This window comes from Cygnus atratus, chromosome 11 (assembly GCF_013377495.2).
Source record: "Cygnus atratus isolate AKBS03 ecotype Queensland, Australia chromosome 11, CAtr_DNAZoo_HiC_assembly, whole genome shotgun sequence".
NCBI lineage: Eukaryota > Metazoa > Chordata > Aves > Anseriformes > Anatidae > Cygnus > Cygnus atratus.
In genome coordinates this window covers 10,733,124-10,749,780 of record NC_066372.1, presented here as the reverse complement: position 1 = coordinate 10,749,780, position 16,657 = coordinate 10,733,124, and the positions used below count along the sequence as shown (strand labels likewise).

General features: G+C 58.0%; 1 protein-coding gene across 2 annotated transcripts in view; it reads right to left on the bottom strand.

Moving 5' to 3' along the window:
• Positions 1 to 16,657, bottom strand: part of ZNF609 (zinc finger protein 609) — a 53,278-nt gene that overhangs the window by 10,668 nt on the left and 25,953 nt on the right. For both annotated transcript variants that reach the window (XM_050712918.1, XM_035566643.2), the window contains exon 3: positions 3,896 to 4,121. In XM_050712918.1, the coding sequence (XP_050568875.1) occupies positions 3,896 to 4,121 (226 nt within the window). The remainder of the gene's footprint in view (positions 1 to 3,895; positions 4,122 to 16,657) is intronic.

Here is a 16,657-nt window from a genome sequence, read left to right as displayed (position 1 = left end):
ACTCCCTGAAGTACGCCTGTTGCTCTCTGCTGGTGAGGAGCCCGGCACCGGACCCAGTGCTCCTGGCGTGGCCTCCCCAGTGCTGAGCAGAGGGGCAGGATCCCCTCCCTCCTCCTGCTGGATCCTGCTCACCTTGGTGTCCACCAAGACCCCCAGGGCCTTCTCTCTTCCCAGCTGGGTGCCCCAGTTCTCCCCACAAGCAAGACTCCGCACTTCTCCTTGGTGAACCTCATGAGGTTTGCACAGCGAATCCTGCCCCACCGCTTCCTCCCTCTCTTAGGACTGAGCATGGCATCGGCATACCCCAAGGAGACGCTTCCCGAAGTGCAACCCCAAACCTCTGGAGCGTGCCACGGGGGCCCTGCACCAGCCGTCCCGGCACAGAGCTGGAGGAGGGACACAGAGAGAGCTTGCCACCATTTCCTTTGCACAGCCCTATTGCCACGCTACGTTCCTCGTTGCTACAAGGGTTTGAAGCCCAGACACCAGCTTGTTCGGGCCGCGCACAGCCCCGTCAGGCGGGATCCAGTCTGGTCGCTGCTCCTGCTGAGCACGGGCAGGGATCTGCTGGCCCACGGGTGACGCACGCTGAGCCAGGTGACACCAGCGAGGAGGATGGAGGGGAGCCGAGAGCTAACGAGGCAGCGAGCGGAGCGATGCTCTCCGGTATAATTAGATCAGTTAATAGTTCCTGCAGATCGAAATCGCACCTAACAGAATTAGGGAAACTGCCAAGACAGCTGCTCCCATGAAAGGCATTTAACAAAACACATTCCCTGCACAAGACGGGCTCGGTGAAGGCGCAGCCATGCATGGAAGCTTCACCATCGCGGTGGTGGGACAGCACATGCGGCCAGGGGTGGAGAAGACAAGACGATGGTCGTGGCCATGAGACCCATTGGACAAGGTAGGAGGATGTCACGGAGCTCCTCGGAGCTTCACACTCCCTCCTCTGATGTACTGGCTCTGCTTGTCCTTCTGAGGATGCAGCAGGCTTTGTCTTTATGACACCTTCTCCACAATTTCATGGCCATGAGGACAACCCAAAAAGCATTTCATATGAAAAGGGAGCCATGTTGCCTTCCTCTGTGCAGCCAACCCCTTACAAGCAAGAGTTCACATCTTCAGCAGCCAGAGCCAGCCGTGAGGCAAACCCACTGGAAGAGGAGCTGTGAAGCTGGATGAGCCCAAATACACTTTTGCCGGCATGCACAGAGCAGTGCTGATCCCCTCAGCTTCTTGACGTGGTCAGGAGCGAGTGGAGAAGAGCAGCTGGCAAAAAGGTCAGCGCTGGAGTGACTACCGCGGGGGCAGCAAACCCTGAAGGCCAGCTTACACAGCCAAGCTTCGCTGCCGCTCCCGCTGCCTTTCCGCACTGCCCGGTGAGGCTGAGGCCCACGGAGGCTCTGCTGAGGCTGTGGCATCGCGAGGATGGGGGCAGAGACGGAGCGTGGTGGGGTGGAGATGGGAGGTGCTGCTCAGCCCAGCAGGACAAGGAGGACACGTCCAGCCAGGAGAGACGCAGGGGGCTGGCATGCCCCAGGGGTAAATTGCAGCTTACACGAGTAACCCGATGGCAATTTCAGCCTCCCCTCTTGGGGATGGACTCAGGCCACGCAGAGGGACTCAGCCGTGCCGAAGGACACCTCGCTTGGCTTTGCAGACGTGCCTTGCCCTGCAGCCCTTCTCAATCAGTGGGGCGAGGAGAGATGCTCGCCACATCTCCTCCAGCAACGCCCCTAACCCTGCCAGGAGAGAGATGCCAGGCAGGGAATTGGTGAGAAGGGGATGGTTTCACCCCGAGCTTCCAGGTCTACACAACCGAGCACGAGCGGTGCCACTACTACGGGAGCTGATGTACGTGGCAGACTGGAAACGACCGAAGGAAACAGCAGGATTTGTATTCTGCATGACAGGAGTGCAGGGTTTGCTGCAAAAGCCATTGCTCCTGACAGCAGGAACCAAGCCGCAGCCAGCAGAGGCAGGCAGAGAAGGATCTTTGCACAAGTTCATTGAATTACTGCGGACTAAAAATAGCCGAGCTGCAGGAATCGCAGCGCGCCTCTGAGGCAGGGTCTGAACCGATAGCTGCACAAGCGAGGGGTGATGCGGAAGGACAGGCAGACAGGCTGCAGAGCACGGCAGCTCGGGAGGAAGGGGAGGCTGGAAAGAAACGCCCAGCGCCGATGCTGCGGGAGAATGGCGCTGGGAAACCAGCGGCGCGGCCGTCTCCTTTGAAGGACTGGAGCCACCAGGGCTCGTGCGCCTTATGGAGCGATCCGGAGCCGCTGTGAACGCGGAGCATGGCGCTGGCACGGGCGGATGGTTAGCACTTGGATGCAGCTCCCTAACGTGCCTCTCGTAAACCCCCAGCCCCGAAAGCCTGGACAAATCCTGCTCCGCTGCTCGCACTTCAACGCCTCCCAGCCAGCCGAGGGGGTTGCGGGGAGATGTTTTGGCTCCCGGCCTGCTGTGGCATTGAGGATGCTCTGTTTGTTCCTCCTTGCATGGCCAACATGGGCTCCTCTGTCCACCACACACACCATTCTCCGATTTCCACCAAAAAAAAAAAAAAAAAAAAAAAAAAAAAAGCTCTCCAAGCTCTCATCACCCCTCCCCATGGGGGGCTCCAACAGCGTCAGTAAAACCAGAGCCCTGGGGCTTTCCAGCTGCAGCTCAGGCGGTTTCTGGAGTCACACACGACCTCGTAACCTCGGAAGCACTGCTGCCGTGCCGGTGCTGACCCTGACGGCTTCCCAGGCAGATCCCACAGCCCTGGGACCAGCAGAGCAGCAGCTGCATGCCGAGCACAGCCGCTTGTTCCCTTGTCCCTACCAGCAAGGCGAGCTCCAAGACGAGGATCCCCGGGGTCCGATTTTACAGCCCGTGGCTTCCTCCTGCCTCGGGAGCAGCAGAAAAAACACACTGACGGCTCCCCGCTGTCTCAATTCAGACGAATTTTTCCATAGCGAGCAGAAGGGAAAGCAGGGAGGGCTGAGGAGCGTGAGATAGCTGGAGGTCCCCATCCCAAGCTGTGCTGGAAGCAGGCCTCCAAAGGAGCTCTTGGTTACTGGCCGAGGTAACCTGTCAGCTGGCCCCTGTCACCTCTGCTCCTCCTCACCTTTGTGCCTCTGGGCTCTGCCTCTGCTTCCAGACCCAGCTGAAGCCAGACAAACACGAGGAGTTCACCCCAGGCCTCCAGAAGCAGAAACCTCCCATGTCCCAAGGAGGCTGGAGGGAAGGCCAGGTTCCAGCGCTCGCCGTGGTCCACTGAGCCACCTATTCATCCCTGTGTTGCTTGGCAGAGCCCCAACAGCAACTAAAACCCATCAAAGGAGCTGGGAAAGCAAACCAAGCTGTGCGCAGATGAGACGAGCTCCAGCGGAAAAAGGTTCGATTGGCTTGGCAAGAGAGACGAGAGCCTGATCTCCTGTCGAGTCTATTTTGAAAGCTCCGCTGGGGTTTTTTAATCCAGCAGGAGATCTCTGCTGCCTCCCAGGGCTTGAGCGCTTTTGTGACAGACCTGCAGGTTGCCAAGTAGAAATGAAGTCAACTCCGTCGAGTTCCCATTCAGGCTGGCACGGCCTCTCCTCTGGCACCTCCAGGAGCAAGTTAGCTCTTGCAGAAAGGCAGAGAAATGGCAGCTTAGATTTTCGCCCACTGTCTGGGCGACAGGATAACACAACGTGCTGGGCTGACGCAAGTTTTGGCCTGTTACTCCCTTTGCTGCACAGACTAAGAGCTGCTCCCACGCAGCTACTCTGTCCTGACCACCCAAATTGCAGCAGAAAGCCCAAGATGTGCCAACAAGCAGCACAGCAGGGACAGAGGAAGAAAGGGATTGCCCTAACTCCGAAATTTCACCGTCAGCAAAAAGCTGGCCGGTGCCACTTACCGTCCTCAGTCTCCTGCCAGACGATGCCCTCCAGGTTCACGCTGGTCCCAGGCTCGCAGGGGCCGAGGCACTCCGGCTCGGTGGCCAGGGCCACGTCGCAGGTATTCACCCCCACGGAGCGGGTGCGTACCATGATCTGCTCGCAAGGCGACGAGATGTCGTTGTTGACAACGGGGACGAGGAGGTGCAAGGGCAACACCGCGGGCGTGGAGACCGGAGACTCCATCTGCAGGGAAGGAGAAACACGCCGGTCACCACCGGGAGGGGAACAAGTATCAACAGGCATCTACATTTCTGGAGAACCTCAAGCCCAGGGCAAGCGCCTTCTTAACGCCTATGCCAGGAGGCGGTTCGAGTCCCACACCCCAACGGAGGACAAGGATCTCGCTGGTCTTACCCACCCTGGCGTGCCCACAGCCACGTAACCCCGAAAAGCCAGCGCTTTGTAGTCATGCAGATCACGCCCCTAGTCCCTCCGCGGGAGGTATCAGCTCTGCTGTTGAAAGCTGGTGCCAAGTTCCTTCCCCGACCGCTGTTGCTGGTCAGCATGCCTTTTGGCTATCGCTCAGATGTTAACGCAGTCAATGACTTTGGACCCAATGGCTCATTAGAAAAAAATTACAGGCTTCTGCTCAACTGGCAGGACAGGACCAACGAGCAGCGGTCTCTCTGCAGTGCCCATGAAAACCAACATCCTCCTCCTCCCACATCTACCCCGTCACCATCCAGAGGCGCACATCCCCCTCCTCCATGCGAGCATCGGCTCTGGATACCGAGCGCCAGCCACCTCGCTCTCCCCACACGCAGAAAGCTTGGAAAGCCAGCAGCCCGACGCGCCAAGCGTGACCGTGGCCAAGTCACGGCCGAGCTCCTCGGCTGCTCTGCCACGCTACGGGAACGACGGCGTTAGGAGAGGGATGACTGGCGCTGCTTTTTCTGCTGGTCCTTCAAGCGAAGCCACCCGCAGGCGGGCAGCAGTTTTGGGGCTGGCTGCTCCTCCCCTGCTCAGGTCCCCTCTGTCACAAGAAAGTTCACAATCTCGATAAGACGCCGAGCAACCTCAGAACAGAAGCAGGCTGAGGAAAATAATCAAATCATCAGTAAGCGCTGACCTGGGTTTCGGTTTCAGTCAGGGGATGATCTCTCTACAGCATCCAGCCCTGCACTGAGAGATGTCTTCCGAAGCCTCTGCTGAGACGAAATGATTACGGCCCTGCAGAGGCCAAGCTTGCTGGTCACCGAGGGGACACGGACACCCCCATGGCCACGTCCAACCTCGCTGCTGGCTCTCCTTGGCCAACACCACTGACCACAAAATCGTCAGCCTGAACTGGCGCCAGCTGCCAAAATTACCTGTTCACACTCTCAGCAGCGGTGGAAGCTCACACGTTACACCATCCTGCCCCACGGTTTACACGCGGCCACACTGCAGCTTCCTGTACCCCAAGGTGAGCTGCAAAGCCTCTCCAAATCCTCGGCGATGCAAAGCATCCAAAAAGGAGCAAAGGCACGAGCAGCAGACCTCTGCGCCGCAGTAACCGTGTGATGGAACGGATCACATCTGCCAGCAGGGGACACGAGTGTGTCCCTCTCGGACAACGTGGAGGTCTTCAGGCTCTGGTGGATGTTTGTGCTTCCAGCCGTGTCCTCCCACATCCGTCCTCCTCCTGCATGGCTCATCGGAGCGCTTCCAGCCCGCGAAGCATTAACGACGGCCCGGAGGTTTAAAGCAGCAGTGGCTGGACCACGCTCGCTTGCTCTGCGTGCCGGCAGGACCAACCCCCCCGGGAGCCCTTCCCCAGGTCTCCGGCGCAGCCTCCGAGGCCACCCAAGGGCCAGCTAGTCCTGCAGGACGTTTTTGGCATAGAAAGCTCACCCACAGACAGCTCAGCCCCCCAAGCACGCCAAGCCCATCCTGTGCATCTCAGTGGATCCAGGGCAAGAAAGATGCTTGAAGGAGGCAGCAGGCTCCTTTGGAGGGGGTCCAAGAAAGCAAACTGCTCCTGAACGCTATGTTTTCCGGATCCGCGCGAGTTCCCCTGCAATAAAATATGTGGAGAGGAGCAGGGAAGGGATGCCTGGCTTTGGTGGAGCCCTCGCCCCCAGCACCCTGAGCCTGCGAGCAGCGGCCAGCTGCTTGCTTGTGCGAGCGGAGGAGAGGAAGGGCACCTGTGGGTTTTGAAACTGTTCAGCTTCCTTCCACTTTGCAACAGAAACCACAGTGCAGCACAGGAGCGTTTAATTACAGTTCCAGCTCTGCTAATTATCGCTTGGTCACATTTGTAATCTGCATTACGCCACAGCGCATAATAAGCAGCTCGCTGCGATCTCTCTAATAAGCGAGGAGGCTTTATGGGATTTCATATTTCACCCTGCACTGGAACAAACAGAGCCTCATTTATCAGCCATTGGGAAAAGAGGCAGCTTGCCTGCTCTTGCCCAGAGCTCGAGAGCAAAAAAGGCCCGGGGGCTGGGCAGGAGCAAAGCCCCCAGAGCTGGGGACACATCCCAGGCGGGCGACAAACCTGAAAGCCAAGGCAGAGGAAGAAGCGGGCAGATCAACCCCCAAATTCCCCCCCGCCAGCCCCCACATGCTTCTTATCTCCCAGTGCCGCAGCTTTTCATCCTCCTGCTTTATCGAGGCGAGGAGATTCACCTGCTCGAGGCTGGGGGCAGAGAGGCAGCACACGAGGACTGATGTGGGAAAGGAGAGAAGCAGGCACTCGTTAGTCTCACCGCGTGAAAAACTGCGTGGCATGGGGGCCCCGGGTACCGTCGACCACCCTCACCCTCTGCCGTGCCATTCCCTACGGGGCCGGGTGCCAGGAGACGCTGGTGTCTCTGGCATCTCCCCCAGCTAACGAGCATGGGGCTGGGGAATGGAGCAGGCTCCTCAGAGCAAGCCCTGCGCTGTTGCGGCTTCCAGCATCCAACACACACTCCCCTGGGCAAATCCCTTGGTGTTCCTGGGCCCGGGATCCCCTTTTGGCAGAAGGGAATTTCTTTCTCTTTCCTTGCAGGGTAGGTGCTAAGATTTGGGAGCACAAACGCAGCCGGAGGGAGCTTGTTTGTCTTCCGACAAGAGTTCAAGCAGGACGATGTTTCCCATGCCGGCTCCGGCCGTCCACCCGCCCCAGCCGAAGCCTCGCTAATGAAAGCCCTTTGTGTTCCTCGCGGAGGCTTTCCCATCACGAGGAACGTGCTCTCACCGCCGCCGAGGACAGAGGTGGAACGCAGCCAAGCCCAGCGAGCGGCAGCCAGCACGATGGGAAAATGCAGCTCCTGCCATCCTGGAGCCGCACAGGCTCTGCCACCGCGGCCTCGTTAGCGTCCGTTGCCGTTAAGGGGACGCTGCGTCTTCAGGGCAGCAATCAGCTAATGGGAGAGAGAGGGACGGGCACAAAAAAATAAAAACACGGTGCTAGTTTTGGTGCCAACCTCTGAACCACCTTGCTTCGTGCAGGGTAAAAGCAGGACTGCTATTTATCAATATTTTCATTCGCTCCCAGTAATCAAAGTCATCCAGGCATGAAAAGTGCGTTTCTGAGCCCCGAAAGCCAACAGGTGCGCCAAAAACCAGAGGAGCAACCAGCACTGCACCTCGGAGGGCAGAGGTGTTAGCAGCCGTGCAGTGTCGGCGTGCCGGCGGAGCTGCACCGCGACGCACTCGTCAGCCAGCATCTCGCGGCGTGAGACTGCTCGTGCACCCGCGGCAGCATCAGGCTGCCCCACGCTGACCAGCTAGGCAGCACGGCGGCCCCTTTTTCTCGTCTAGAAGGGTCCTGCAAAACCGGAGACAATAAAAGAGAGTAAGTGCTGGTCACAACCTGGGTGGCGAGGACCACACGCGGACCAGAACTGCTCCATCACAGAAGAGTTGCTTGAGGCTGCAGCCGACGCTTCCCACGTCCTCGCAAGGCTCAGCCCAGCGCTTGGGAGCTTCAGTGTTGTCGCTCCCGTCCTGCCTGGTCACCACATCCCCAGCAGCTCTGCTTCTTCATCTTACAGCCTGGGAACAAGAGTTTCAGTCTCCTTGAGGTGAGGTAACCGTGGAGTACATTCATCCCACAAGTGAGCACCTTTGGTTGGCATCTCCAAACCTGAAAACCACGGCACCTGAGGTGCCTCTGCCCCGTGCAGGTGACCTTGGCTTTCCAAGGATTTCCAAGAGATGTCTTCTCCATCCTGACCCCCAAAGTTGGGTGTGCAGAGCATGAACGACTTGCAGAGCACCTTGGGGACAGGAGGAGTCGAGCATCTTTGTGGCAAGGAGCTGCCAGGTTCCTGTGGACCACGTCCTGCACCCCAGTGTCACCAAATGCCACTGGCACAACCCTGGGAGCAAGGACACAGCTGGCAGCACGGTCCCAGGCCCCGACCCCAGCGCTGCTGCCCACTGCCCTTCCCTCCTGCCCACTGGAGAGGGAGGCTGCTGACATCAAGATAGGAGGAAGAAAAAAAAAAAAAAAAAAAAACATGTTTTAGGAGAAATTTCCCCTTCCCCAACCTGGACAAAAGCCAGCTTCAAGCCTCACGTCAGACATTTGAATGCATAATTAAATGCTGTTTGGGTAGGAGATGAGGATTTTTCCAGCCCCTGCTGCTCAGCATGCAGAGTCCTCTAAGGAGCGTTTCTTGGCCCAGATTTCCCTCCTCGCCGGCTCGTCGCTGGGAGCTGCTGGGTCAAGTGCAGCATCGCCGGTGCTAGCCCTGAGCTGGGAGGGAGTCAGCGAGCCCAAAACCACAGGATTAGGTCTCTCCGGTTTCTTCCCGACAATAGCAATGAGGCAACCAGCTCCCGCTGTCCTCAGGGATCGCGGCACTGCCCCAGCCGCCCGCTGCGAGAAGGTGGGCCCACCAGGCAGAGAGATTTGGGGTGGATGCCTGGGAAACCAGCAGCCCAGCAGGAGAGCCTTTCCCTTCCCAAGGAAAGCCACCAGGTCTCAGCTCCACGAGGGGGACGGAGCCACGTGCATCCTTGCAGCAGAGCTGGGAAACTGCTCCCTTTCGGGAGCAGCCCCCAGGCTTCATCGCCGCCCCCCCGCAGACCTGCGCCGTGCTTTCTCTCCCCGTCACTGCTCTCCGCTGGGTAAATCCCTGCTTGAACACAACCAGGCTTATCTCAGCACTTGCAGCATTTCGAGATCAAGAGGAGGCAGACGCTGCAGAGCCACAGTCTTGCATGTCACTGTGCCTTCAGTAAAGCCAGGAATAGTACCCAAGACAGACGTGCTGGCACCGAGTCACCTGCTCCAACCACTTACGAGACTACCAGAGCTGCTCTAGCAAAAGAAAAAAAAAAAAAGGTGCCTCGTATAGGAGAGAGGTGGCAAAGAGCAGCGACAGAGGGGACAGGTGACATGAGCAGGAGGAGTGGGGAAGGAGAAGGCCCGGATGGCAGCCCTGTGGGGTGACAACGGGTTTGGGTCTCGGGCCACCTGCCGCCACCAACCCGTCTGCACTCCGACGGGAGGCGCAGCAGGCGTTGCGAAAAGCAACACAGCTCGCTCCGACACTGCAAGGTCGGTGCAGGGAAGGGGACAGACGCCGTGATGCCAGGCCAAGGGAGGACGGAGCTGGGTGGACACGCAGAGCCCAACTGCAGATGGCCGCGAGCATCCTTTGGCCCCCTCCTTCCCATGGCATCTGGCCAGCCTTTCACAAACCAAACGAAGCGGCCCGGCAGCCTTTAAAAGCAGTCTGACAACCACCAGCTACATAAAACCCGTCCGAAGGACGCAGGGGCTGCGAACAGCCAGGCTAGAGCCCCCCCTGAAGTCCAAATCCGCACATCCAAGGCATCGGGACAAACCGGCTGGAAACACCCCAGGCCAGGTCCTTCTTGGAGAAGACCTTTCAGTGTTTAGGTGAAGACCTTGCTGTCCTGGAAGAGGTGAGAACACAGCGTTCCCTATGTGCCCTGGGGAGGTGATGAGAATCCAAAAGGTCACAGAAAACCTTCATCAGGATTAGCCACTAACGACCTCAGCCCGTGGCAGACACTTGCTGGGTGCGGGAAGCTGGCAGGGCCGCCCGGCTGGCGGCAGGACAACGGTGCAGCTCCGCTTCCTTGGTTCACCCTTTTTGTTGTTTTTCCCCCCAGTTTTCCTACCTCAATCCTGCGAGTCTAAACCTTGCTCGGCCCCAGCACTTCGCACCATGGCACGACTGCACAGGCACACACGGCAGCGTGCAAACTGGGAGCATTAACAATTAAGTCATTTCATTAATTAACGATGCTCATCCAAGCACGAAGTCTTGCACAGTCCAAGTTCTTCTCTTTAGAAAGCCGCAGTATCCCTAAGACTACAAAGTCTTAGGAGGAGGACATATCTGGCAGCAGTATTTCCAAGACTGCAGTATCTCTAAGACCACAAAGTCTCTGAAATATTTCTAAGTATTTCTAATATTTCTAAGAAATATTCCTTAGAAGTATTTCTATGACTATAAAATCTTAAAAAATAGCTTGACCGGATGCAGACCAGTCTACAAAGTCTTAGAACCAGGAGCTGAAGCGGTGAGAGCAGCTTGCAGGAGACCTGGGTGCAGGAGCAGCAGACGGGACTTTGCTCAGGACACCAAACCCTCCTCGCCTCTCCCAGCCCTGACTCGGTTTGGACGCAGTATCAGAGGAGGAGAATTTGATGGTTTTGTCCTGGTGGCTGCCGGGAGAGCAGCGATTGTGCTCAGCTCTGGACATCTCATTACCAAAGAGGATACGGATAAATTGGAGGAAGTTCCAAGAAGAGGACAAAAACAAGGAGGAGGCTGAAGGGATTGATTTGGAAGAGGCAATTAAAGAGCTAAAAATATGGATAACTTGGTTCAGTGACAGCTAACAGGGGACACGACCGTAATCGACAATTCCGTGAGGAATGAAAACAAGCAGGAGGAGAGGAATTGCGCAGGGTGATGCAGAGGGTAAGAGCAAGGAGGAATGGGATGAATTAAGGATGGGAATGTTTAAGAAAGGCATTGGCCACAGCCTCCTGGCAGTGAAACTCTTCCTGAGCACACAAGTGCTTTCCAAGCAGGAAAATCCTTCATCCTTCCCCGCTCTCCTCCTCCTCCTCCCCTCCCCGCATCCCTCCACTGCTGCACCAGGAGGTTCATAAACAAGCAGATACAAAAAAATCCTTCATTCATCTCAGCAGCCTATCTACAAACAGCAGTTGGCGAGCTGGAGTGTGTTCTAAGCAGCTCTCCTGGGCAAGAAACCCAACTGCCTGCAGCTACAGGCAGCGCTGGGTACTTTAAGGTCTCGTGGACTCCTGGCTCCGAGGCAGGAGAAGCCAAGCTGTGCGCTCAGCACTCAGGCGTAGAAAATCAGTTTGGGGCTGGGGCGGGAGGGAAGGAGATGAAACGAGGTCTCTGCAAAGCAGGACGCACCTCCGGAGGCACCGGCGCAGCTCCTGGAGCAGCTCTGCCACCTGAGAGCTCTGCTCGGAGGGCACCTGCCCCGGCAGCACGCCGAGAAGTGCGGCGGCTCTCTGCCCTGTCCAGGCCACTACGGATCTGGGGGGAAATAAGCAAACCCGTCTGCCAGGCGCTGCATTCGGAGTCGTGCCGGCACGTTGCACGCACGTCGCAAAAGCGTTGCACGCGCCCTTCGTAGCTGGGTATTCGAGGCTCCTGGAGAGGCTCAATTCCAGGGCGAGAGAGACGTATTTCAATGTGATAAGCGGCAAAGTCTACAAGGAGTTTCAGATCTATTTATCCCTCAGGCAAGAGGAGACATCTTCCTTCCATCTATTTAATATTAAAGAGCTATTTTGGTATGATTTTCACGTCCCAGTCCTTGCAGGCTGCACGTTTAGGAAGCTGCCCGCTTGGCTCTTATCTCTTCTTCTTTGTAGGTTTTGCTCGAGTTGCCAGGAGAGATGCTCGTGGTTTCTAGTCACAAAGCCAGCTCTGTCTGATGGCCTGATCGGGAGATTACAGGAGGGGAGCGAGCAAGAAATAAGCCAAATCCCATGATATCCACGGATGGGGGCAAGCAAGAGGAGGACGGCATCACGCACCCACGTCAGGAGATGACAAACACCTTCCCTCGTGCTGCCTTTCTGCACTGCGGGTCCTGCGTCTCCCCCAGCTCCCCACATCCCAGCTTCCCAGCAACCTGTCCAAAACTCCCTGCTTTGAAAGCAGCCCGGGACAATGCCCACGCTCAGGTCAACGCACGCCGCGCTGCCCCTGTCCATCCGGTGACGGCTCTCAGGTGGGGCCGCACCAGCTCCCGCTGGGAACAGGCAGGCGTCGGTGCCCGCAGGACACGGCCATTTAGACGGGAAATTCGTCAAGCTCGAATTTGTCAAACCTGCCAGCCCCGACAGCAGAGGAGCGCTCGCGGGGCAGCTGGGGAGAAGAGCTGGAGGCAGAGCAGCCCGGCGCTCACCCTGCCCGCAGCCTCACCTGCTGCCTCCGGCACGGGCCGAGCGCGGCGCAGCCAGGCGGGATGTTTTCAGCACCTGTAAGAGCGCGGAGCAGCTCCATGCTTCAAATGGCAGGGCTATTACACTTGCAGCCATGCTTCTCCTTGAGAGCACTCGATGTAAAAATAGAAAAACATCTTTAAGTGGCTGCTTCATCAGCTCCTCTGGTCTGCAGCAAGGGAAAGAGCTCAGATCTGAAATCCAAATAAGCAGGGGGACCCTGAGAAGCTCCACAGGGATGGGAGCAAGGGGACGCTGACACCACCCAGATAAAGCTCTCCTCCAGCCCAGATAAGCCCCAGGAAGCTTTTTACCCTCCAACCGTGCATTTCTCAGCCTGCGCACGGAGAAACCCATCGCCAAATTTAAGCTAATGAGTAATTGCTCTCCTTTGCCACGGAACGAAGCCCGACGCTTGCTTTTAACAAGACAGAAGATGGTCGCCGCCGAAAACAATCCCACCCCATGCCAGCAGTGGCCGTGCCTGACAGGCAGTATTTCTCTTCCCACCCAGCAGCACCACGACTCCGCCGGGCACATGGGCACGCACGTTGGGGTGGAACCGCAGCCCGGGTCACGCTCGGCTGGCGCGTGGGATTTGTAGCTGGCACCCCTAAAACAAAGCAAAGATGCTGTCAGACAGAGCAAGCCCACCACAAGCGAGCCTAATGTGGCGAGAAGGAGCAGGACAATAAAAAGACGGGCATTTTTAGCACCAAACCCTTGCGGCCAGGGTGCTGCTGCCCGCTTTTCTCCACCAAGCGCTGCCTGGCGGAGAGCCGCTGTGCTCAGCTCGCGCCGGGGGGAGCCGGTGCACCCGCACAGCGGCAGCCCGTGCCTGGCACCACACCAGCAGCATCTGCTTCGGGCTGCTTCGCCCCGGTCCCAGCATCGGGGAGTAAACACCAAGGGTTCAGCGCTGGCCTGGAGGCCGTGGCTGGGCATCATTCTGTAAAGGGGAGTCCTTACCAGACAGGGACCCTGCTGCCCCACAGCACCATGTCCCCAGGCTCCTCGGGAACACGTCCCCACATCCCCCACACCCCCACAATTCTTCATCTTTGGTTCCTAAACTGGGATCTTCTTCCAAGTCTGGGTTCCTGGGGTGTGGAGGAACCAAAAACACAAAACCAAGAGGACTGGGGCATCACAGGCCCTCCCGGGAATGCCACTGTCACCTGTCACGCATGGGTGCCGTGACCCTGCAAGAGAGGATTCCCCATTACCTACGGGACAGACCTCTGACTACCACAACGGTTGGCCAACAGCATTGGATACCTCCACTTCGGCCTGAAGAAGCAAAAAAAAAAAAAAAAAAACATTTCTGCCCCCAGACCCCTGCAATAAACCCCTCTGACCTCCAGCTACACCTTGAAAACACAGAGCGGGAGCATCTGTTCGCACTCACCCGCTCCTGCCTCGTACCTGATGGAAAGGAAGGATAATGCTGTAGCCGGGAAAAGCCACACAAGGCGCAATACGGACTGAGGGAGAGGGACCCAGGCACCAGCTGTGAGCTCCAAGGCAAAGAGCAGCAGTTCAAGGCATCAGGCTGCTCCGGACCTGAAGGCAGGGAGGGAGGCTGCTGCTCGAGGGATCACACGCGCGCGGAAGCAAAGGCTGCCAGGACAAGAAAGGGAGACGGCGGGCGCATCAGCGCCGAGATACGCTTCTCAGTCGTGGAGACAGAAGACAAAACACCTGCCTTCGAAGGGCACCGTCTCGGAGAAGAAAGGTGATGGCTGACAGATAACAGCAATGATGCTGGACGGGGGGAGTCTGGCACAAGAACTCAAGGCGTGCAGGGATGAAAGCCTCAGCGCAGGCTGCGGGAAGCTGGGAACGCGACAGGGAGCCCTACTTCTGCCCCACCAGTGCAGCACAAAGAGCAGCTCCCGCTTCCTGCAGGAGTCCCCCGGGAGGCCAGCAAGCAGCGGTACCTGTGCCGCTTGGCTGAGGTGCTGCTCGGCCTCCTCCTCGCCCCGGCAGGCAGAGGAGAGCGAGGAGGGTGGATGTGAGCGTGGAGGCTGCAGACATATCTTGTGTTAATTGCATCAGCAATCGCTAAGCAATTAACGGCAGGGAGGAGGAGGAGGAGGAGGAGGTGTAGGGCAGCAGAGAGGAAGGGATGCAGCAACCAACCTTTCCCTGGGTGACAAAGCTCTCACACACTGCCCAAGAGCCACGAGCCACCGCAAGCCCCTGGCTCAGGAAAGCATCCCCACCACGGACAAGCGAGGACCAGAGCTCGAGCCTCCTGCCAACGGGACGGAAAGCGGAGGAGCCAGGAGGCCAGAAGCCACACAAAGATCGCCGGCCAGGAGCAAGTGGAGCAGCGCCAGGAGCCGTAACGGGGACAGAGATGGGCCTTGCTGCATCTTTCAGCCACGAGGAGCAGGTGCTGAAGGAAAAGCCCCAAGACAGCAGCACCGACAGCTGGAGCAAAAACCTCGGAGGCAAGGGAATCGAGCGGGAGCTACTGGTCTGATCCACAGCTGGAAAAGCCAGCCTCAGGTGGCAGGCAGACAGGTGAGGAAAGCATCCATGGGAACAGGCCACCGGATGGTTTGCAGCCTTCTCGCCTAACCTTCCTCCTCGTCGTATCCGGCAGCCCCGCCAGGCCCGGTGGCTGCAGCCTCCCCACGCCGCAGCTCCTGCTGCTGTTGGAATAAAGCAATACGGTGATTTTTTGCTCTGTTTATAGTGAGTGCCGGTGCCTGCCAGCGCTCGCAAAGCTCAGGGCCTGACTGTGCCCCCGCCAAGCGAATCCGCCTGCAGTTCATCCAGCGACATGAAATGGCTTTCAGCTCATTAACGAGCCTGCCGAGATCAAGGGAAGTCAGAGCTGCTCCATCCTCACCGGCTGGAAAGCGCTGCAAGCACGTACGTCTCCAGACCCGCACTGGGATGTCACATTTACAACGCTCCCTTTGCTCATTTCCCCTGCTTCCTAAAAGCCTGAGACACCCCACAACTCAGCTCCGGTGATCCATCATCCAGCACAGGGGCAAGCTGAGTCCTTCCCAAGTGCTGGGCCAGGTCCCAAATCCTCTGGCTCTTGTTAACAAACCTGCTGGCGGATCCAAAACCCCCTGCCCAGAGAGCTGGGCTTCAAATTCAGGAGGAGGAGAGGACAAAGCTGCCGCACGCTAGAAAGCAGCCAGGTCCTACCCAGCCCGGATGGAAGCAGAGGTTTCTCCTCTGCCTGCACCCACCACGGAGACTCCAGACCAGTTTTGCTGCATTGATCTCCCTGTTTCTAATGGGGGAGGAAAAGGATCAGCTTTTAGCACGGATGCACAAACCCCGCCTGCAGCACGTGGTTGCTGGCACACTTTAACCCCTACGGGCTGGAAACCTGATGCACCCCCAGTCTGAGCACCAGGCAAACACTAGGAACCCAAGCTTCACTACAGCAAAACCAACACCAAACCTCCCTTTGCTCTCCGAACCCAGGCTTTTAAAGATGTGGAGATCTTCGAGATTGCTCTGGGTCGCGGCGTGCTCGCCCAGCGACGAGGAGCGATGGTGAACTCTGCGGAGGGGCAGTGCTACGGGGCAGGAGAGAGGCGCGACGCAGCGACCTGCGCGGACCGCGTGCCATGCCGGGTCACCTATCGATAGGAGCCTCGCCTCCGCCGCGGGCGGGGAGCCAGGCCGATTATCCGTCATATGCTGCAAGATGCAGTGCCAACAGCCCGGCCGAGATCACCCAGCTTGTTTGCTACGGAAAAAAAAAAAAAAAAAAAACTCGGATGCAGGCAACCAGCTTTTGTTCAAGCCCTTGCTTGCCTGCGGAAGGTGAGCAAGCACATCAGCCTGCGTTAAAGCATGTAATGCCTGGAGGCTGATCCTCCCTCGCGCTCCTGGAAAGAGCGATGGAGAGCAGCAGGCAGGAGCGCTGCCAGCGGGGCAGCCCCCTCCCGACTCACCCCGGCATCGGCCCCGGGGCGCTGGCAGCCTGACGGCTCCACTGGCTGCTCCCCGAATCTCGCTGCCGGTGCGGCCATAGGGCTGGTGCTGGCGGTCGTCTCGTGCTCCTGGCACCAGCTGGATGGGAGTCGCTGAGAAAACCATCTCGGGTTGCAGGGCGCAAGCTTTCACGGGTGCTAACGTCGTGTTAACCTCTCTGACTCCCTTCTCTTCTACCGTGTGCTCCCCAGACACAAGTGCTTGGCACACGATGCCATTTTGTACTCCTTGGGGAGCATCAGAGCCTTTCCTTCCCTTGGGATCAAGAGTGGGAAAAGGTTCGCGGTGCTCCTTTGACAGCCCTAGAGAGCAAGTAGAATGCAAATCTTAGCACTTCGAAGAGTGTTTCATCCAGACT